This window comes from Salvelinus sp. IW2-2015, linkage group LG2 (genome assembly GCF_002910315.2).
Source record: "Salvelinus sp. IW2-2015 linkage group LG2, ASM291031v2, whole genome shotgun sequence".
NCBI lineage: Eukaryota > Metazoa > Chordata > Actinopteri > Salmoniformes > Salmonidae > Salvelinus > Salvelinus sp. IW2-2015.
The window spans coordinates 33,374,297-33,397,421 of record NC_036839.1 but is presented as its reverse complement, the minus strand read 5'-3'; the positions used below and the strand labels follow the sequence as shown (position 1 = coordinate 33,397,421).

Here is a 23,125-nt window from a genome sequence, read left to right as displayed (position 1 = left end):
TGTCAACGCGTTTCCTCTCTCTCTCTCTTCTGTCAACGCGTCCCTCTCTCTCTCTCTGTTCTGTCAACGCGTCTCTCTCTCTCTCTGTTCTGTCAAACGCGTCCTCTCTCTCTCTCTGTTCTGTCAAACGCGTCTCGTCTCTCTCTCTGTTCTGTCAAACGCGTCCTCTCTCTCTCTCTTGTTCTGTCAAACGCGTCCTCTCTCTCTCTCTGTTCTGTCAAACGCGTCCTCTCTCTCTCTCTCTGTTCTGTCAAACGCGTCCTCTCCCTCTCTCTGTTCTGTCAAACGCGCTCTCTCTCTCTTTCTGTCAACGCGTCCTCTCCCCTCTCTGTTCTGTCAAACGCTCCTCTCCCTCTCTGTTCTGTCAAACGCGTCCTCTCCCTCTCTCTGTTCTGTCAAACGCGTCCTCTCCCTCTCTCTGTTCTGTCAAACGCGTCCTCTCTCCTCTCTCTGTTCTGTCAAACGCGTCCTCTCTCTCTCGTGTTCTGTCAAACGCGTCCTCTCTCTCTCTCTGTTCTGTCAAACGCGTCCTCTCTCTCTCTCTGTTCTGTCAAACGCGTCCTCTCTCTCTCTCTGTTCTGTCAAACGCGTCCTCTCTCTCTCTCTCTGGTCTGTCAAACGCGTCCTCTCTCTCTCTCTGTTCTGTCAACGCGTCCTCTCTCTCTCTCTTCTGTCAAACGCGTCCTCTCTCTCTCTCTTGTTCTGTCAAACGCGCTTCTCTCTCTCTCTGTTCTGTCAAACGCGTTCTTCTCTCTCTTTTCTGTCAAACGCGTTCTCTCTCTCTGTTCTGTCAACGCTTTCTCTCTCTTCTGTCAAACGCGTTCTCTCTCTCTGTCTGTCAAACGCTTTCTCCTCTTTCTGTCAAACGCTTCTCTCTCTCTTGTTCTGTCAAACGCGTTCTCTCTCTCTGTTCTGTCAAACGCGTTCTCTCTCTCTGTTCTGTCAAACGCGTTCTCTCTCTCTGTTCTGTCAAACGCGTTCTCTCTCTCTGTTTCTGTCAAACGCGTTCCTCTCTCTCTTTCTGTCAAAGCGTTCTTCTCTCTGTTCTGTCAAACGCGTTCTCTCTCTCTGTTCTGTCAAACGCGTTCTCTCTCTCTGTTCTGTCAAACGCGTTCTCTCTCTCTGTTCTGTCAAACGCGTTCTCTCTCTCTGTTCTGTCAAACGCGTTCTCTTCCTGTTCTGTCAAACGCTTCTCTCTCGTCTTCGTCTCTCTCTTTCTGTCAAACGCTTCTCTCTCTCTGTTCTGTCAAACGCGTTCTCCTCTCTGTTCTGTCAAACGCGTTCTCTCTCTCTGAGCACGGTGGTGCTGCTAGAGCAGGGTCAACTTCTAGTGTTCACAATATCCCTTTCATATTCTCCATCTACTTGATGTTTCAGATCCTCAGAGAATCACGCGTGTGCGCGCGCACACACACGCGCAACCACACACTCTCTCTCTAAAACACACACCCACGTCATCCCCCAAATATTTTATTTATTTATATTTCACCTTAACTTAACCAGGTAGGCTAGTTTGAGAACAAGTTCTCATTTACAACTGTGACCTGGCCAAGATAAAGCAAAGAGGTGCGACACAAACAACACAGAGTTACACATGGAATAAACAAAATGCAGTCAATAATACAATAGAGAAAGTCTATATACAGTGTGTCAAATGAGGTAAGATAAGGGAGGTAAGGCAATAAATAGGCCATAGGCAATAAATAAGGCAATAAATAGGCCATAGTGGTGAAATAATTACAATATAGCAGTTAAACACGAGTGATAGATGTGCAGAAGATGAATGTGCAAGTAGAGATACCGGGTGCAAAGGAGAAAAAATAAAAATAAAAATAACAGTATGGGATGAGGTAGTTTGTTGGGCTATTTACAGATGGGTATGTACAGGTGCAATGATCTGTGAGCTGCTCTGACAGCTGGTGCTTAAAGCTAGTGAGAGGTAAGAGTCTCCAGCTTCAGTGATTTTTGCAATTCGTTCCAGTCATTGGCACCAGAGAACTGGAAGGAAAGGCAGCCAAAGGAGGAATTGGCTTTGGGGGTGACCAGTGAAATATACCTGCTGGAGAGCGTGCTGCGGGTTGGTGCTGCTTATAGTGACCAGTGAGCTGAGATAAGGCGGGGCTTTACCTAGCAAATACTTATAGATGACCTGGAGCCACTGGGGTTTGGCGACGAATATGAACGAGGGCCAGCCAACGAGAGCATACAATCACAGTGGGGTAGTATATGGGGCTTTGGTGACAAAACGGATGGCACTGTGATAGCAAATTGGATGCAGTCTGAGTAGAGTGGTTGAGGGTATTTTTGTACATGACATCGCCGAAGTCAAGGATCGGCAGGATAGTCAGTTTAACGAGGGTGTGTTTGCAGCATAAGTGAAGGATGCTTTGTTGCAAAATAGGAAGCCGATCTAGATTTTATTTTAGATTGGAGATGCTTAATGTGAGTCTGGAAGGAGAGTTTACAGTCTAAACAGACACCTAGGTATTGTAGTTGTCCACATATTCTAAGTCAGAACCGTCCAGAGTAACGATGCTGGACGGGCGGGCAGGTGCGGCAGCGATCGGTTAAAGAGCATACATTTAGTTTTACTTGCATTTAAGAGCATTGGAGGCCACAGAAGGAGAGTCGTATGGCATTGAAGCTCATCTGGAGGTTAGTTAACACAATGTCCAAAGAAGGGCCAGAAGTATACAGAATGGTGTCGTCTGCGTAAAGGTGGATCAGAGAATCACCAGCAGCAAGAGCGACATCATTGATGTATACAGAGAAAAGAGTCGGCCCGAGAATTGAACCCTGTGGCACCCCCATAGAGACTGCCAGAGGTCCGGACAACAGGCCCTCCGATTTGACACAATGAGCTCTGTCTGAGAAGTAGTTGGTGAACCAGGCAAGGCAGTCATTTGAGAAACCAAGGCTGTGAGTCTGCCGATAAGAATGTGGTGATTGACAGAGTCGAAAGCCTTGGCCAGGTTGATGAAGACGGCTGCACAGTACTGTCTCTTATCATGGCGGTTAAGATATTGTTCAGGACCTTGAGCGTGGCTGAGGTGCACCCCATGACCAGCTCGGAAACCAGCTCGAGAAGGTACGGTGGGATTCGAAATGGTCGGATCTGTTTGTTAACTTGGCTTTCAAAGACCTTAGAAAAGCAGGTAGGATAGATATAGTCTGTAGCAGTTTGGTCTAGAGTGTCTCCCCTTTGATGAGGGGGATGACCGCGGCAGCTTTCCAATCTTTGGGATCTCAGACGATACGAAAGAGGTTGGAATAGGCTAGTAATAGGGGTTGCAACAATTTCGGCGATCATTTCAAGAGAGGGGTCCAGATTGTCCAGGCCGGCTGATTTGTAGGGGTCCAGATTTTGCAGCTTCTTTCAGAACATCAGCTGTCTGGATTTGGTGAAGGAGAAGGGGAGGCTTGGGCATGTTGCTGTGGGGGTGCAGGGCTGTTGACCGGGGTAGGGGTAGGCAGGTAGAAAGCATGGCCAGCCGTAGAAAAATGCTTTTTGAATCTCTCAATTATCGTGGATTTATCGGTGGTGACAGTTTTCTAGCCTCAGTGCAGTAAACAGCTGGGAGGAGGTGCTCTTATTCTCCATGGACTTTACAGTGTCCAGAACTTTTTGGAGTTTGTGCTACAGGATGCAAATTTCTGTTTGAAAAAGCTAGCCTTTGCTTTCCTAACTGCCTGTGTATATTGGTTCCTAACTTCCTGAAAAGTTGCATATCGCGGGGCTATTCAATGCTATGCAGTACACCATAAGATGTTTTGTGCTGTCACTACAGAGAGAGAACCAAGGGCTATATCTGTTCCTGGTTCTACATTTTATGAATGGTCATGCTATTTAAGATGGTGAGGAAAGCACTTTTAAAGAATAACCAGCATCCTCTACTGATGGAATGAGGTCAAATTCCTTCCAGGATACCCAGGCCAGGTCGATTATAAAGGCTGTGTGCTGAAGTCTTTTAGGGAGCGTTTGACAGTGATGAGGGGTGGTCGTTTGACTGCAGACCCATTACGGACGCAGGCAATGATCGCTGAGATCCTGGTTGAGACAGCAGAGGTGTATTTGGAGGGCAGGTTGGTTAGGATGATATCTATGAGGTGCCCGTGTTTATGGATTTGGGTTGTTTACCTGGTAGGTTCATTGATAACTTGTGAGATTGAGGGCATCACAGCTTAGATTGTTGGATGGCCGGGGTGTTAAGCATGTCCCAGTTTAGGTCACCTAACAGCACGAGCTCTGAAGATAGATGGGGGACAATCAATTCACACATGGTGTCCAGGGCACAGCTGGGGCAGAAAGTGGTCTATAGCAAGCGGCAATGGTGAGAGACTTGTTTCTGGAAAGGTGGATTTTTAAAAGTAGAAGCTCAAATTGTTGGGCACAGACCTGGATAGTAAGACAGAACTCTGCAGGCTATTTCTTGCAGTAGATTGCAACTCCGCCCCCTTTGGCAGTTCTATCTTGTCGGAAAATTAGTAAGGGATGGAAATGTAAGGGTATTGTTGGACTTCCTAAGCCAGGATTCAGACACGGCTAGGACATCCGGGTTGGCAGAGTGTGCTAAAGCAGTGAATAAAACAAACTTAGGGAGGAGGCTTCTAATGTTAACATGCATGAAACAAGGCTTTTACGGTTACAGAAGTCAACAAATGAGAGCACCTGGGGAATGGGAATGCCTAGCAGGGTTCTCCAGTTGGAGAACCCTGCTAGGCACTGCAGGGCCTGGATTAACCTCTACATCACCAGAGAAGAGTAGATAAGGGTACGGCTAACGGCTATAAGAATTGGTCGTCTAGTACATTCGGAACAGAGAGTAAAAGGAGCAGGTTTCTGGCGCGGTAGAATTGATTCAAGGCATAATGTACAAGGTATGGTAGGATGTAATACAGTGGGTAAACCTAGGCATTGAGTGGCAATGAGAGAGGTATTGTCTCTAGAGACACCATTTAAACCAAGTGAGGTCACCGCTTGTGTATCTCTCTCTTTGACAGAAGAGAGAGAGAGAGAGAGAACGCGTTGGCAGAAGAGACAGAGAGAACGCGTTGGCAGAAGAGACAGAGAGAACGCGTTGACTGAAGAGACAGAGAGAACGCGTTGACTGAAGAGACAGAGAGAACGCGTTGACTGAAGAGACAGAGAGAACGCGACAGTAAGAAACAAATTAACAAGCTTTTTACACCTAAGAAAGAAGTTGACTAGTTTTAATGCTTAAACCCACTTACTAAATTCATTCAAATACACTGAACAAAAATATAAATGCAACATGTAACGTGTTGGTCCCATGTTTCATGAGCTGAAATAAAAGATCCAAGAAATGTTCAATACCCACAAAAATACTATTTCTCTCATTGTGTGCAGAAATTTGTTCACATCCCTGCGCATTTCTCCTTTGCCAAGATAATCCATCCATCTGACAGGTGTGGCACATCAAGAAACTGATTAAACAGCATGATCACTACACAGGGGCACCTTGTACTGGGGACAATAAGGCCACACTAAAATGTGCAGTTTTGTCACACAACACAATGCCACAGATGTCTCAAGTTTCTAGGGAGCGCGCAATTGGCATGCTGACTGCAGCAATGTCCAACAGAGCTGTTGCCAGATAATTCAATGTTCATTTCTCTACCATAAGCCTCCTTCCAGCATCATTTTAGAGAATTTGGCAGTACGTCCAACCGGCCTCACACCCGCAGACCACGTATAATCATGCCAGCCCAGGACACCACATCCGTCTTCACCTGAGGGATCGTCTGAGACCAGTCACCCGGACAGTTGATGAAACTATGGGTTTGCACACCCAAAGAATTTCTGCACAAATTGTCAGAAACCGTATAAGGGAAGCTCATCTGCGTGCTTGTCGTCCTCACCAGGGTCTTGACCTGACTGCAGTTCAGCGTCGTAACCAACTTTAGTGGGCAAATGCTCACCTTCGATGGCTGCTGGCACATAGGAGAAGTGTGCTCTTCATGGATGAATCCTGGTTTCAACTGTACCGGGAAAATGGCAGACAGCGTATATGGCATTGTGTGGGCAGGCGCGGTTTCAACGTTGTGAACATAGTGCCCCATGGTGGCGGTGGTGTTATGGTATGGTCAAGCATTAGCTACAGACAACGAACACGATTGCATTTCATCAATGGCAATTTTAATGCACAGAGATACCGTGATGAGATCCCGAGGCCCATTGTCGTGCCATTTATCCGCCGCCATCACCTCATGTTTCAGCGTGATAATGCACGGCCCCATGTCGCAAGGATCTGTACACGATTCATGGAAGCTGAAAATGTCCCAGTTCTTCCATGGCCTGCAGACTTACCAGACATGTCACCCATTGAGCACGTTTGGGATGCTCTGGATCTATATGTACGACAGCTTGTTCCAGTTCTCGCCAATGTCTAGCAACTTCGCACAGCCATTGAAGAGGAGTGGGACAACATTACACAGGCCACAATCAACAGCCTGATCAACTCCATGCAAAGGAGATGTGTCGAGCTGCATGAGGCAAATGGTGGTCACACCAAATACTGACTGTTTTTCTTTTGTTATCTGTGACCAACAGATGCACATTTGTATTCCCAGTCATGTGAAATCCATATATTTATTTAAATTGACTGATTTCCTTATATGAACTGTAACTCAGTAACATCTTTGAAATTGTTGCATGTTGCGTTTTTATATTTTTGTTCAGTGTAGAATGCAACTAGGCCTAAATGACTTTGAGCACTTTCATTCTTGGTCATGGTGAGACAATACAAATCTGTTTTGTTACTATATACTGAACCAAATACAGTAAGATCTGCCCTTGGCCTTAAAGTCTACCCATCCCTCTCTATCCGGTCCACTCCCCCAGGTCTGGAGGAATATCTCCAGCGCTACAGAAAGGGAATGAAGAGGGTTCTGAACGCCTTTGGACCTGTTCCCGAATTCTCTGGGGAGGCAGCCGAGCGCATCAACAAAGTAAGCTTATGTGTTTGTGTGTTGTACTGTTTGTACCAACGCCTCTATATTCTAGGACTAGGTCAAATGTCTTCAGATTTTGCTCATCAAGTACAAGAAGGTATGAAAAACTGGGTTAGTTCAATGAGGGCAATGGAACATTAAGTCCAGCGAGCTCAAGGGCGAGCATTCAAAAGTTTTTCCCTTCTAGTACTATACCCTGTTAACTAGACATTACTCAATCATATGCAGTCAGGCTGTTCAAACATCATTCTCCACACTCCAATGGAAGCCGTCATGTGAGAACACCCTGGCCCTAAGCGTAAACTATTTCACAAGCATAAAATATTTCATATTGGACCGATTTTTAAATGCATAGTGTAACCAAGGAAATATTTCACTAGGATAACACCGAAATGAAATCCTAGCAGTTAAAACTATACTGAACAAAAATATAAATGCAACATTTAAGTGTTGGTCCCATTTTTCATGAGCTGAAATAAAAGATCCCAGAAATGTTCCATAAGCACGAAAAGCTTATTTCTCTCAAATGTGCACAAATATGTTTACACCCCAGTTAGTAAGCATTTCTCCTTTGCCAAGATGTATTTATTTATTTATTTTTATTTCAACTTTATTTAACCAGGTAGGCTGGTTGAGAACAAGTTCTCATTTGCAACTGCGACCTGGCCAAGATAAAGCAAAGCAGTTCGACACATACAAAAACAGAGTTACACATGGAATAAACAAACATACAATCAATAATACAATAGAGAAAGTCTATATACAGCATGTGCAAATGAGGTAGGATAAGAGAGGTAAGGCAATAAGTAGGCCATGGTGGCGAAGTAATTACAATATAGCAATTAAACACTGGAATGGTAGAATGTGCAGAAGATGAATGTGCAAGTAGAGATACTGGGGTGCAAAGGAGCAAGATAAATAAATAAATACAGTATGGGGATGAGGTAGATTGGATGGGCTAATTTACAGATGAGCTATGTAGAGGTGCAGTGATCTGTGAGCTGCTCTGACAGCTGGTGCTTAAAGCTAGTGAGGGAGGTAAGAGTCTCCAGCTTTAGTGATTTTTGCAGTTCATTCCAGCCATTGGCAGTAGAGAACTGGAAGGAGAGGCGGCAAAGGAAGAATTGGCTTTGCGGGTGACCAGTGAAAAATACCTGCTGGAGCGCGTGCTACGGGTGGGTGCTGCTATGGTGACCAGTGAGCTGAGATAAGGCGGGGCTTTACCTAGCAGAGACTTGTAGATGACCTGGAGCCAGTGGGTTTGGCGAGTATGAAGCGAGGGCCAGCCAACGAGAGAGTACAGGTCGCAGTGGTGGGTAGTATATGGGGCTTTGGTGACAAAACGGATGGCACTGTGATTGATTGCATCCAATTTGTTGAGTAGAGTATTGGAGGCTATTTTGTAAATGACATCACCGAAGTCGAGGATCGGTAGGATGGTCACGAGGGTATGTTTGGCAGCATGAGTGAAGGATGCTTTGTTGCGAAATAGGAAGCCGATTCTAGATTTAATTTTGGATTGGAGATGTATTCCCAGTCATGTGAAATCCATAGATTAGGGCCTAATAATATATTTCAATTGACTGATTTCCTTGTAACTCAGTAAAACCTTTTGAAATTGTTGCATTTTATTTTTGTTCAGTGTACAATTCAGAGAAGAAACAATGCATTCTCTCTACTCATCTTATTTCCCTCTCCCTCCCTTCTTCTTCTGATGTGTCCCTCCAGGAGATGTGTGAGCTGATCCCAGCTGACCAGCAGCACCTGTCTGCCAGGAGAGAGAGAAGGGACCAGCTTCTCATGGGCCTGGCCAAGCTCAAGAAGTGACCCCAGGACTATCACCACCACTGATGAACAGGGTGGGCTGAGGTCTGGGACTCTGCTGTCCATCACTCAGCCAAATAGCATGGTGATGAGGATGATCTGATCTCTCAGTAGGGCCTACACTGGGGATGTTACTGAATACTGTAGCCCTGAGTCCTCACACACAATCAATCAACCAATCTGGGATGTTACTGTAGCCCTCACACACAATAAACCAATCTAGGGATTGATTACCATGCCATCTCAGAAATCTAACCACATGTTTTATGCAATCAACACGTTGATCAGACAAGGAAATTATTGGTTTGGTCATACCACAATGGCTTCTTGAATTATGAATATGAAATGTTAATGTGAAAACCTTATGGGAGATTTTTTTTATTAAAATGTTGAGATTGTCATTTTTCCTTCACAATAACAGAGATGCACAACAAACAGTATTATGTACTATATCTGGTATTTTCCTATGGTCTCCCAAAATATCATAATCGCTAGATAGATCTTCAGTCAGCATGAGGTCATGCCTACTTTGTTGTGGTAATCTTGATTTCACAGAGGAAGTGTCCATCATCATGTGACTATACTGACTGTCTCATGACGACTTAGGCCTTGACCATGACTCTCAGTTCAGTTACATTACACAGAAGAGTCATTGGAGGAAGGCCTCTTCTGTAGAGGGGAGTTTTGTTAAGAGCCGCAATGCTCGGTCTGAACATTAACACGAGTCCCTTGCAGTATTGGAAGCATAAGGACATTTCATATCGTAAATAATAATAAAACAAAGTTACATTGATACACACCTTTTTATAGGGTTAGGGTTCCCACACGGACATATTTCCATGTTACAGCGCTTGTTTACGGGAGACAGTGGACTGACTACCTGTGTTAGTTAGCTATCTGCTTCTCTGAACACCTGTGTGTAAATGGAAGATTTAGCCACACACGTCACTGAAACGTGCTGCAACTGTGCTAAACCCTGTTAAAACAGTGTACACTAAGTGTGTATTCTGCATTTGTGAAGTTATTTTTATGTGATATGAAAGTAAAGGGATTTATGTTTCTAGAACCGTACTGCAATTGAGAATCTAGTCACGTTTATATGGAGTATTTAGCTGTTTTATCTTCCAGGGCCAATTCGCCTCTTAAACAACATGTAAGGTCCTTGGACTACGGAGTAACGTTGGGTTCTTTTAGTCTAATATTGGGCTAATGATGACTGCGTGCTTTATAGCTCGTACCGTAAATGAAGACCGAATTCAAGTGTATCTCTCTGAATTGTCTATAAACAGTCAATGTGAAAAGAATGTGATTGTGTTTGATTCAAATAAACAAATCAGTGTATTTCAGTGAAATCAGGTAAAACTCTACACGGCTGACACTTTAATCTAAAAGTTACACACTCCTGAACTGATGAGCGCTCTTTTTCTTCGTCCCGCCCCCTAGCAGGTGGATCGTCCTCAAGTGAAGATCGTAAAAACTCAGGTACATCTCATCAGAGCGCAGACTTCAGTCGGACCTACTTCCAAACAACTAAATTTTCCCCTCGGCTTCGTTTGGAGTTGCTCTCTCCGTCTTTGGTGTTTCTTGAAACGACGGCATTAAAGAGCACCGAAAAGTGAAATTAATGGACGTTTGCTGAAGTTCCGAGAAAGTGAGGTGAGTGCTGTGATTTGTGAATCATACTCACTTGTCTTATTCGTCATGTAATGATACAGCCACTGGTGATTTTTTTTTTTTTTGTTGCTGATGTTTAGGATTTTATTAAAGAAATGATTGTTCCTTATTTTTTTCCCCAATATACAGGTTAGAATTAACAGATTAGAAACTCGACAGGGAAACCTAACGAGATATGATTATTAATTGGCAAATTATGGACAGTTTACATTTGGAATAAAATGCAGGTAAACTCATCACTAATAATGCAGTCTTAGTAACTAGCAGCAGCCAATTTTAGTAAGTGTATATTTAAGCAACCACGCACGAGGAGGTGTAGTATATGGCCAATATACCACAGGTAATGACTTCTACACACGACTCAACGCGGGGTGCCTGGATGTATACCAAAACCCCCCGAGGTGCCTTATTGCGACTATAAACGGGTTGCAAACGTAATTAGAAAAGTAAAAAAATGTTTTTATATGGTCTGATATACCACGGCTGTCAGCCAATCAGCATTCAGGGCTCGAACCACCCGGTTTATAATGTATAATATACAAATGCTAATTTATTGCTTTGTCTTAAGTTAATGGAAATTAACTTTCTTGTGTACTGTTTGATTATTCATTGTTTTACTACACTGTTTTATCTGTCAATATAGCCTCACTTTTGATAGCCAGTGTTGTGTAAAAGTAATTACTTGAATGACAACACACATTATTATATAGTTTGATTAAGTTGTAGTTCGATTAAATTGTATTGGAAAGAAACACCACCTAGTGTTCAATTGAATAGTTCATGTTTGTACATTTTTGGTTAGGTTTTTCAAATGTCTAATTGTGAAAGACAAAAGGAAACGACAGTGATGTAGGCCTACTGGTCTCCTTCCCAGTGTACTGTTTGGGTTTCTGAACATGAAACCTTTTTGAAGTTCACTAAGAACTGATATTAATTTGTACAGTTTCCATTCTTGTGTTCTCCAGGTGGTCTAAGCCAAAGCTGCTGTAGAGATGAGTTGGGTGGCTCTGTACGCCCAGCTGGGCGGGGTGAACAAACACTCCACCAGCCTGGGGAAGATATGGCTGTCTGTCCTATTCATCTTCCGTATCACCATCCTAGTACTGGCTGCAGAGAGCGTGTGGGGAGACGAGCAGTCTGACTTCATCTGCAACACCCAGCAGCCTGGCTGTAAGAACGTCTGCTATGACCACTTCTTCCCTGTGTCGCACATCCGTCTCTGGTGCCTACAGCTGATCTTTGTGTCTACACCGGCCCTGTTGGTGGCCATGCACGTGACTTACAGGAAGCGTGGGGACAAGAGGCACATCATCGCGACGGCCTTGCACAGCGGTGGTGATGACAAGACCAGGCAGGTGGACCTAGAGGCCCTGAAGAGGAGTCGTCTGCCCATCACAGGGCCTCTGTGGTGGACATACACCTGCAGCCTGTTCTTCCGCCTGATTTTTGAGGCTGGCTTTATGTACGCCCTCTACTTTGTTTACGATGGCTTCGCGATGCCTCGTCTGGTGAAGTGTGAGCAGTGGCCCTGCCCCAACAAGGTGGACTGCTTCATCTCACGACCCACAGAGAAGACCATCTTCACCATCTTCATGGTGGCTTCGTCTGCCATCTGCATGGTTCTCAACGTAGCCGAGCTGGCCTACCTCATCGTCAAGGCCCTGATGAGGTGCTCCACCAGGATGTCCAAGAAGAGCCGTGCCGATGCTCACCCCGATCACATAACCACGGACAAGTCCCTACTACAGAATAAAAAGAACGAGATGCTGCTGTCCTCTCTTACACATTCCTCCAGCAACAAGACTGTGTGAGCCCAGCATAGTGGCCATGTTCTTCCCCATTTAGACTACAGAGAACTAGGGAGTAGAAACCTATCAGTGTTTTGTTACCATGAGAAGAGAACATACTTGTGAGGACATACCTGTAGCAGCTGAGAGGATTGGCCTAACCCTAAGTCTGCTTTTCTAGAGCAGTTTGCCAATTCCAGTCCTCGAGTACCCCCAACAGCAGACGTTATTGTTGTAGCCCTGGACAAACATGCCCGATTCAACTCATTGAGGGATTGATAATTAGTTGACAAGTTGAATCAGATGTGCTTGTCCAATGTGTATTTTTGGGGGTACTCGAGGACTGGAGTTGGGGAACACTGTCGTAGAGGATATTTCTCTCTCTGTGCCTTCCACTATGACTGACCCATGGGGTAATGTTTTAGCATTTTTTTTAAATGTATTTTTTTATTTATCTTGGTGCTTGTATGTTTGAGCTACATGTCTGTTTGGGAGGTTGAACAGCAGTGACAAATGGGTCTAGATCGCCACCTTCTGGTTTACAATGAGCTTGCAGGAGTTTGTTAATGTTTTATTGTGGAGCGCAACCAGAATTGGTTAATGTTACTTCTACAGCTTTTGTGTGAAACTTTACCAAAGCAGAAACTCACAAGTGTGCAGTTTAGCTCCAAGTTCTATTTGAGGCTCACACCGGCGAAGGAAATGTATTGAGTACCAAAGCAATTTTAAAACAGTGCCTTAGTCTATTAGCGGTGTCAAATAGTATGATAGATGATGCTGTATATTGAGCACTTACATTTTAGTAATTTAGCAGATGCTCTTATCCAGAGAAATGTACAGTAGTGAATGCATACCTTTTCACATTTGTTCGTACCGGTCCCCTGTGGGAATTGAACCCACAAGCCTGGCATTGTAAGTGCCACGCTCTACCAACTGAGCCACACAGAGCACAATGTTTTTAGGTGGCATGGCTGATACGCTTGAACATTCTGGACAGATTTCCTGGACCCAAATGAGGCCTATTCCTGTACTTAAAAATCATGCTCAATGGGGAATATCCATTGGAAGTGCTTCTTGGTCCAGGAGTTGGATTAAGCTGGGTACTGGAAACTGACCCTCTGAGCATTATGCCAACTGAGACTGATGTCTAGCCTATTGTTGTCAAGACTGATTGTAAACCTGGCTTCAGAGCCTATCATCTTTCAGCTTGTTCCTTATTTTAGGCACTGAATTTATCACTGCACCTCTTTCAATGTGAGTTAGCGGGCTGATCTACAGGCAAATTGGCCTAATGTGCTTTGTCCAAAAATGCATGTAGAAGTTGGACCATAATAACTTGTATCACTGTAGTGACAGTCTGACTGTTACCTGTGAAAAGGTAAGGACAGTTTTAGCAATGAGATGCATCACACACATTTGTGAAAGCACTTTGTGGGCTTACTTTCTCTCACAATCTTTACAGATGTATTGGGGCTTTTTGTCTGTTTTATATTGACTGTTGGGAGGAAATGCAAAATTCAGTAGTACAAATCATTCTTGGACATTTTTGAAAGCCTCAACATTGTCACTTGCTTCTTTACAGCAGCTAGAGCCTTTACAGCAGCTAGAGCCTTTACAGCAGCTAGAGCCTAGCTTTAATGTACACATTTATAAACTGCATGTTATTTGAAAGAAGGTTGTTTGTATTTTTTATTAGATCTGCACTTTGACCCTGGGTCTTGACTTTTAATAAAAAAACTGAAATGATACTGCAGGTTTACTTATTGCTTTCACAGTATCTGTTGTAATACCAATGTTATCAACCTCCAGCCACTGGGATGCGCTTCTCTGGACAACCAAGAGAGGGCGGGAGGTTACATGGGTTTGCGGTGGGTGACTGGATTTGCAGTGTAACTTTTGATAGCCATGTATCACAAGTAAATTGTATTCTAGTGAGGTGTAGAATCACAAATTGAAGACAATTTTATCTCACAGGCCTATGTTCTCTTCAGCATTCCAAATGAACTATTTCTCACAGATGGGCTACCTTATTGTCAGAAATGGCCAGCTTCCGTCACTAAAGGCCGAAGGTCAGATGTAAAACTATGAAAGCAGAACTGACTTTTCCCGGATGGTAACATGCACCACCCAGACTGCATAGCCTATTTGAAGCTCGATGTTTTATAGGGGCGTGGCGTGCATCGGTCCAGGGTGATGACTTTCTGAATTCACTCATGCATGGTCACACAATGTGACAGTCGCGATGGCTGGGAATGGGAGTGAGGTTTCCGCGAAGCGCAGCTATCTTCAGGTTCAATTCGTCTCGAAAAACTAACTTTTCTTGCTCAAATTTGGCGGCGAATCCACGTGTGAAGTTTGAATGAATAACTTGGCCTGGCTGCGTTTAAAAGAGTTTGGTAAACTGGCAGAGGTGCCAGGATTTGGTGAAGTAGGGAGGGCACCAGCTTCCCTGGGAGGTCTGTAGGCTATCCGACGCACTCAAAATATGGCACCAATGGCAGATGGATATTGCTTTCCATATTTAAATTGGGCATCTCCTGTCTAAGGTATGATTGAAATGAGGTGCGATTATTTTTCCTGGCATTCGTACTAATGTGATGCTGGTAACTCGTATCAATGGACATTTTATTTAATGAACATTTAAATGTTGAGTATTTAATTATTAGAAATTACAGTAGTGACCTATTATAATCGGTCAAACAATACGATAACAAAGGTATAAGGGAGCTAAAAATAAAGCTAGTGGACACAAAGCCTATCTGGCACCCTCTGTATTGTCGATTTGTGAGGCAGCACACTTTGTAGGTTACTGTTGGCTACCTGAACTTGATCGAGTTAATTATTGACTTATTTAATGGTCATCAAAACCTTCAAAAATCATCTGATATTCAATCTATTCGATTTGTATAATATGATGGGATATTTTCTGGACTGATACACGTGTTTAAACAAAACAAATGTTGAGACAACAAAGAACATACAACATTCCAACCTTATCAGATAGGCTATTCTAATACTGTAGTCCTTATAATAGCAGTAATAATGACAATACAAATAATAATACAAATAACTTTTAAAGCATTTCGATTTTTGTATTTGTATTTTTGACTGTGTTATACGGTCATGTATGTATCCAATCTTTAGGCGCGCATTTCTTTTAGATCAAAGTGTTTCTCTTGATCAGCACTTMAAATTCTGATGAGATGAGCATTCATTTGGGGTATGGCACTTTTAATATGTTTATAAKGTTAACACTTAATATATATTTCATATGTATTTGCCTTGAAGGGAAAAAAATCCCACAATATTTTCATCAGGATACAAACTATGCGGTGGGATGTTGATATGGAGAGAGAAATAGGTTAAAACATCTCTCAACTCTAGAGATTAACATTTCTTTGCATATCAATTCTGTGTCAAAATGCCTTGTTTTTCCAATCTAATTAATATCTTAATTTATGACGCCAATTAATATTTATGAATCAGGGCATGGTCTTTTTCACTTCAATAAGAGTTTTTTTTAAATAACAGTAAACCAAAAAAATACCTATCACGTGTGTCAGTCTGCTTAAAGATAAGGGAATACACTTTTGATGTAAATAAACCAATTAACATATTCATCCATCTTTTTTTCTTTACAGGTGTCATATTTATTCTGAACCCTAGTCGATGGATTTATTACCCTCAATACAAGAACATTTGAGTATGTTCCAACTATTTTATGTTTCTGCTTGCGTTTTGCTTTTGGTGTGAATAGTAGATTGATAGGCCTCTGCTGGCAAGTTCATGTGCACAAAGCTAACCAAACACTATACATATATAACAAATAAAATACTATCTTATTTGTCACATGCGCGGAATACAACAGGTGTAGACCTTACAGTGAAATGCTTACTTACAAGCCCTTAACCAACAATGCAGTTTTAAGAAAATACCTACAAAAAAAGTAAGAGTATTTGGCTTCATTCTCCTGTATTCAACAGTATTTTTTTGTGACTAGGGCTGGCAAATGTTGTGCAATGTCTTAGTTTCAAACGTATATTCAGAGGTTAGTTAAAAATCATTCTCATAGCTTGTTTTTGAGGATCACATATGGGGAAAGTGTAATCTGATTATTCTGTTTGGTTTTAACTTATACAGTATGACAGTATACATTGTTAGATAGTTAATAGCTTAGTCAATATATGTAATTGTGAATATGGTGTCTTTGCATTTATTGGCTGCAATTTCTTATATAATTGGCCATGAAAATAGCACAATATTTTTTACAAGTGTGTTACAGATGTATTAGATTTAGCTAATGATTTATCAGCATGTTAAAAGAGGCCTATAGCTGCCCCTGCTCTCAATGAAAATGTCATTCTGTACATCACAGGATATAAAGGCCTATTAGATGTTGAAGATTGTATGTTATATCTTGGACTTGACACCTAAGGCTCTGTTGGATCTGTAACAGTGGGAGTCGTGTGTGTCAGGGCCTACACACCGCAGTCCAACCTCTGCTCACTGCTGTTTTTGAACATTATAATGTTGATCTCAGCAAATGCCTGCTGGGCAGTGGAGCGAGCAGGTGAGAGAGAGAGAAAGAGAGAGGGAGTGTGTGTGTGTATGTGTGTGTATGTGTGACAGTGACCGAGAGAAAGATTTAGAGAGAGAGAACAGGAGAGTGAAAGAGTGTTAGCATAAATGTCAGGTTCATAGTTAATGCTAAATAGTGAAATAGGGGGCTTCACAAAATTCTGTGGCATTACAGAACATTTCTATACCGTTCACTTGCTTTGACCGATTGTTCGATTAAAACAATTGATTTAGCAGTTAACGCCAATGACTTCTTCAAGGCCATTCTATGGAAGTAATTTTAATAAGCGCTTAATGTGTTGTGCCGATGTGAAGTGTGATTAACTCTTTGTATGTTTGTGGGTGACGCGACCATTGCTTGCTCTCTCTAGGTTTGTAGTGTTTCTCTGTCCTTTATCCCCCTGCAGTTTATGCTGGGGTATTCATGCTTTATGTTACATGGTATCACTTTAACAGGTAACTGACAATCTCTTTCCCCCTCTCTGTCTTTTCATCCCGTCATCTTTCTCTCCTCCCTCTGTTCACTCCAGACTGTACTTTCTCCCTAGGCTAGAAATCTTGAAGCATGGGTGACTGGAGCTTTCTGGGGCGTCTGTTGGAGAATGCACAGGAACACTCAACAGTAATCGGCAAGGTCTGGCTGACTGTCCTCTTCATCTTTAGGATCCTGGTGCTGAGCGGCAGCCGAGGACGTTGGGGCGACGAGCAGTCTGACTTCACCTGCAACCACAGCAGCCTGGGTGTGAGAACGTCTGCTATGATGAGGCTTTCCCCATCTCGCACATCCGCTTCTGGGGTGCTGCAGAATCATCTTTGTGTCCACGCCCACTCTCATCTACCTGGGTCACGTACTGCACATCGTCCGCATGGAGGAGAAGCGGAAAGAGAAGGAAGAGGAGCTGCGAAAGGCCAACAGACTCCAGGAGGAAAAGGAACTCCTTTACAATGAAGGAGGGGATGCAGGGGGAGGAGGAGGTAAAAAAGAGAAGCCACCTATCAGGGATGAGCATGGCAAGATCCGCATTAGGGGTGCCCTGCTGCCGCACCTATGTGTTCAACATTATTTTCAAGACCCTTTTTGAAGTGGGGTTCATTTTAGGTCAATATTTTCTTTATGGTTTCCAGCTGAGGCCGCTATACAAGTGTGCACGGTGGCCCTGCCCCAACACTGTGGACTGCTTCATATCTAGGCCCACTGAAAAGACGATTTTTCATCATATTTATGCTTGTGGTGGCTTGCGTGTCTCTTTTGCTGAATTTGTTAGAGATCTATCACCTTGGGTGGAAGAAAGTAAACAGGGAATGGCCACCCCTGATCATGTGTTGTTGCCCGCTCTTAATGGTGTGGGGCCGGAGTCCATAACTTCTGCCTCCAGAACTGCCCTTCCCAACCTCAGCTACCCACCGACGTACACGGACGTGACAGCTGGAGTGGTGCGTTCCTGCGCCCAAGGTAGAGGCCTCCCCGGCAGAGTTCAAGATGACCCCCTGCAGGAGGCCCTCGTCCTCCTACTACATGAGCAGCAACAACAACCAAAGGCTGACCCGCAGCAGAACTGGCCAACCTGGCCACCGAGCAGCAGACTCGGGAGATGAAGGCCACATCCCCCTCCTCCTCCCCTTCCTCCGCACCCTCCTCTGATAGTAAGCAGCAGCCTTGTAATGCTGCTCCCCCACCACCACCACCACCACCACCAGCCCAGCTCCAGTGGGGGCAGTTTGAGTGGGGGGAATGTTGATCAGGAGGAAGGCCACGTCACCACCACAGTGAAATGCACGAGGCCCCCGTCATGGTCACAGACCCTCGCCGGCTCAGCAGGGCCAGCAAGAGCAGCAGCATCAGAGCCAGGCCCAACGACCTGGCAGTATAGTCAGTCCCCCTACACCTCCAACCTTCCAAAGCCCTCCCAACCACCCCAATGATTTTTCTATAAAAAAAAGATTTAAAAAAATAAATAATAATAATTGGAGGCAATGTGAGGAAAGGGTCTGGGATCTGGAGTTGTTGCCTAATTTATATATTAACAGCAGTTAATATCAGTGCAATTGGTGAGTTGTAGCATATGCATTATGATACAAAAAAAATGTGCAGTGTGATTGTGCAATGTGCGTTAAAATGGTCTCACAGGCCGAAGGCTTCAATATACTGGACATCAGGGGACTTTAGGGTTCTCATTCCAGTTTAAAATGGCCAAGTAACTTTTTTGTTTGAATTCGGTTTCAATGGCCTGGTCTGTGTCAATGTGCTCTTGTCAACAGTGGTTGTTGTTGTTGTGTTTATTTGATGAACATAAAAGCCTATTTATTCCAATTAGGAATGATACTGTACATTCATCAAGTTGTTGAGTTCGATTGGCAAATTGCTGAGAACCAATTTCGAATAAAACTGTAATGTGGAACAAGTACAGGGTGTTTTGAGACTAGTTGTTTGTTTAGTATATTTTCTCTTTTGCTGTTATACAAGTTGAACCTTTCTTAAAGATCCAAGGCAGCCGTTTTTATCTCAATATCAAATTATTATTAACAACCTGTGATTTTTTTCAATTAAAATGGTGAAGAAAAAGAATTTGCTTCTTAGCAAAGAGCAAATTCTCCAAGCAAGAATGTTCTTAGAACTGTCTGGGAGGGGTCTGAGTGGGGAGGGGAAAACTGAAAACTAGCTGTTATTGGCAGAGAGATTTGCAACGCTCTTTCTTATTGGTCTATTAACTATATCACCAGGCAGGTAAAAACTCCATCCCACCAAAACAGGCAGAAATTTCAGGCAGTCTTTTCAAACAGCTCAACACTAAAGGGCCATTATGATCATGTTCACAATTTTACAGTATTATTCCAACCTCATAGTGTGGAAATATAAAACACAGGAAAATCACATTTTTAATAGCACTGGGCTTTTAAAATACGTTTTTTTTAAACAATTTTTTGGGTGTATCATAGAAAGTCCATTGCAAGACAAACTAAATCAGCAGAATGTATGCTCTCATCCTTTCTCTAGGATTAAGAATACTGTACAATGTCAGCAATGACACAGATATGGGGATAATAACATTTGCTTGTTCATTATAGAACTTTTATCTTGTACTTTATGACACTGCCTGAATTTCACAGTCTAAATTACTTTTAGAATATTCAGGAAATAGCTCAGTGTTTGGAAATACATTTTTTGTATTATGTGTTTGAAGAGTAATGGTGGAATCTGTAAATGCAAAACTACAACTCACTGATTCACTAACAGGTCTGCAGGTGCATTTCTTTGTCTTAGTTTTACCCAGGATCCACTTACTGAACACATCATTTACACAAAAACTATAAGAAAATTATGGGTCAAAACTAGGAGTTTAATGTTTTCTTGTAGTCCACAGCTGTTATTACTGCAGGTTCCATAGTTCCAGACCCTGCTCCTACATTTGATTCTCRAATGCAGAAATTAAGCAAATAACGTACTTTTTTTTTTGCCTGAAATTAGAAAGCATACTGACATATGCACAATGAAAAGTTAACATCCAATTTTCAAGAGGTTGAAAACAAAATAAACCCAAATGCTTTAAATTAAGAGGGTAAATAAACCAATTACAGGATATTTAAGTATCACACATCTTGCAAATGTGATGAAACTAGATTAACAACACCATCTAAAAAGCTGACACGTTGAAGATTTCCAAATAGTTTTTCCAGATGTTAATTTCAATCAAAAGTAACAAAGCGCTTTGATTTTACTGGAAAGATTTGTTTATATTTACAGAACCAGTCAAAAGTTTGGACACACCTACTCATTCAAGGGTTTTTCTTTATTTGTATTATTTTCTACAGTGAAAACATCAAAACTATGAAATAACACATGGAATAATGTAGTAACCAAAAAAGTGTTATACAAATCAAAATATATTTTATATTTGAGATTCTTCAAAGTAGCCACCCTTTGACTTGATGACAGCTTTGCACACTCTTGGCATTCTCTCAACCTGCTTCAATTTTCAGGTCGCCTTGTTAAAAAGTTAATTTGTGGAATTTCTTTCAAGGCACACTRAAGCAGCATGTTTGAGCCAATCAGTTGTGTTGTGACAAGGTAGGGTTAGTATACAGAAGATAGACCTATTTGGTAAAAGACCAAGTCCATATTATGGCAAGAACAGCTCAAATAAGCAAAGAGAAACGCTAGTCAGTCAATCTGAAAAATGTCAAGAACTTTGAAAGTTTCTTCAAGTGCAGTCGCAAAAACAATCTAGCGCTATGATGAAACTGGCTCTCATGAGGACCGCCACAGGAAAGGAAGACCCAGAGGTACCTCTGCTGCAAAGGATAAGTTCATTAGTGTTACCAGCCCCAGAAATTGGCAATTAACTGCACCTCAGATTGCAGCCCAAATAAACGCTTCACAGAGTTCAAGTAACAGACACATCTCAACATCAACTGTTCAGAGGAGACTTTGTGAATCAGGCCTTCACGGTTGAATTGCTGCAAAGAAACCACTACTAAAGGACACCAATAATAAGAAGAGACTTGCTTGGGCCAAGAAACATGAGCAATGGACATTAGATCGGTGTAAATCTGTCCTTTGGTCTGATGAGTCCAAATTTGAGATTTTTGGTTCCAACCGCCGTGTCTTTGTGAGACGCAGAGTAAGTGAACGGATGATCTCCGCATCTGTGGTTCCCACCGTGAAGCATGGAGGAGGATGAGGTGTGATGGTGTGGGGGTGCTTTGTTGGTGACACTGTCATTGATTTATTTAGAATTCAAGGCACACTAAAGCAGCATGTTTACCACAGCATTCTGAAGCGATACGCCATCCCATCTAGTTTGCGCTTAGTGGGACTATCATTTGTTTTTCAACAGGACAATGACCCCAAACACACCTCCAGGCTGTGTAAGGTCTAATTGACCAAGAACTAGAGTGATGGAGTGCTGCATCAGATAAGCTGACCTCCACAATGACCCGATCTCAACTCAATTGAGATTGTTTGGGATGAGTTGGACCGCAGAGTGAAGGAAAAGCAGCCAACAAGTGCTCGGCATATGTGAGAACTTCAAGACTGTTGGAAAAGCATTCCAGGTGACTACCTCATGAAGCTGGTTGAGAGAATGCCAAGAGTGTACAAAGCTGTCATCAAGGCAAAGGGTGGTTACTTTGAAAAATCTCAAATCTCAAATATATTTTGGTTTGTTTAACACTTTTTTGGTTACTACATGATTTCATATGTGTTATTTCATAGTTTTGATGTCTTCACTATTATTCTACAATGTAGAAAATAGTAAAAATAAAGAAAAACTCTTGAATGAGTAGGTGTGTCCAAACTTTTGACTGGTACTGTGTGTGTGTATATATATATACACACACACACACACACACAATATCACTTTTTAATCATTGCATCTTCATGTTGAGGGTAACTCACTCTCATACATCACGTGGTACTTTATTGGTTTTTCTTAAAAGGGTTGTTMTTTTTTTTAAACATAATTAAATTATAATGGAATCTAATTTCTTAACTGTAGTCAGTTTGTGACAACCAAAACAGTTATTTGGTACAAAACAGACAAAGGCAATGATGTTGCAAGTGTCATAATGCCAGGATGAAAAGTGAATTCCCATTTGATTTTTTTGTGTTTCAGTTAACATCTTGATAGAACCTCAACTATTTCTACTACACCTGTTGTAAGCAATGGCATGCACAGTCTTCCGTTTAGTTAGTATAAATGTAATATTTCACCCTGTAGATTACCTGAACCATCTTGAATAACTGAAAAACTATGCAAGTCAATGCACGACATGACCACTCACTTAAAATAGGCCTTTTCATAAAGGACTTAGGCTACCTGTGAAACATGATTGGTATGGTACAACACCTGTACCAAAATATATGTATTTCTTATACCTTCAAATTACCATATGTTAATAGTTTATAGTTAGAGAAGGATCTGAAATAAACACAATAACAAACAATGCAAAGTAAAAACCATAATTACAACAGTGGTGAGACGACCAGAGGAGACTATGTAATGCTTTGCTTATAACAGTGTTACTCTTATTGGAACAATCCATTTTCCCCCAATGTATGTTACCTTTTCATTGAAACTATTTCAATGTACCAAACCACAAAAAAATCTGTGTTATTGCATTTTGGTTCTTAAAGTTTACATTTTAGTAAAAATATCAAAGATTTGCACATTAAGACAAAACATGCTGTTCTATGAATCATATATCTATGTATAGGAGAGAGAAGTAAAGACACCAGACTGCCAATGTTTATAATCCTTAAAGGAAAATGTCTTAACCGTTAAACACAGCGG

The 23,125-nt window shown here is 42.3% G+C and overlaps 2 protein-coding genes, 1 non-coding gene and 1 pseudogene across 3 annotated transcripts in view; 3 read left to right on the top strand and 1 right to left on the bottom strand.

The window, feature by feature from the left end:
- The window catches only part of cryl1 (crystallin, lambda 1), a 36,701-nt gene extending 27,504 nt beyond the window's left edge, over positions 1–9,197 (top strand). The window contains exons 7-8 of the mRNA XM_024008645.2: positions 6,863–6,969; positions 8,701–9,197. Of these exons, the coding sequence (XP_023864413.1) occupies positions 6,863–6,969; positions 8,701–8,799 (206 nt within the window). The 3' untranslated portion in view covers positions 8,800–9,197. The remainder of the gene's footprint in view (positions 1–6,862; positions 6,970–8,700) is intronic.
- A 1,167-nt stretch (positions 9,198–10,364) lies between these two features.
- LOC111978549 (gap junction beta-2 protein) lies at positions 10,365–12,374 on the top strand. Its single transcript, XM_024008663.2, has 2 exons — positions 10,365–10,452; positions 11,436–12,374. Exon 2 carries the CDS (start codon positions 11,463–11,465, stop codon positions 12,279–12,281), a length of 819 nt encoding a protein of 272 aa, XP_023864431.1. The 5' UTR covers positions 10,365–10,452; positions 11,436–11,462; the 3' UTR covers positions 12,282–12,374.
- A 758-nt stretch (positions 12,375–13,132) lies between these two features.
- trnav-uac (transfer RNA valine (anticodon UAC)) lies at positions 13,133–13,208 on the bottom strand. The gene has a single exon. It is a non-coding gene; the product is annotated as a tRNA-Val (tRNA).
- A 1,241-nt stretch (positions 13,209–14,449) lies between these two features.
- LOC111978522 (gap junction alpha-3 protein-like) lies at positions 14,450–19,238 on the top strand (annotated as a pseudogene).
- The last annotated feature ends 3,887 nt before the right edge of the window (positions 19,239–23,125 follow it).

What these genes read in the sequence shown, in the direction of transcription:
- LOC111978549 (XM_024008663.2), top strand. Translation starts at nt 11,463, where the DNA reads ATGAGTTGGGTGGCTCTGTACGCCCAGCTGGGCGGGGTGAACAAACAC.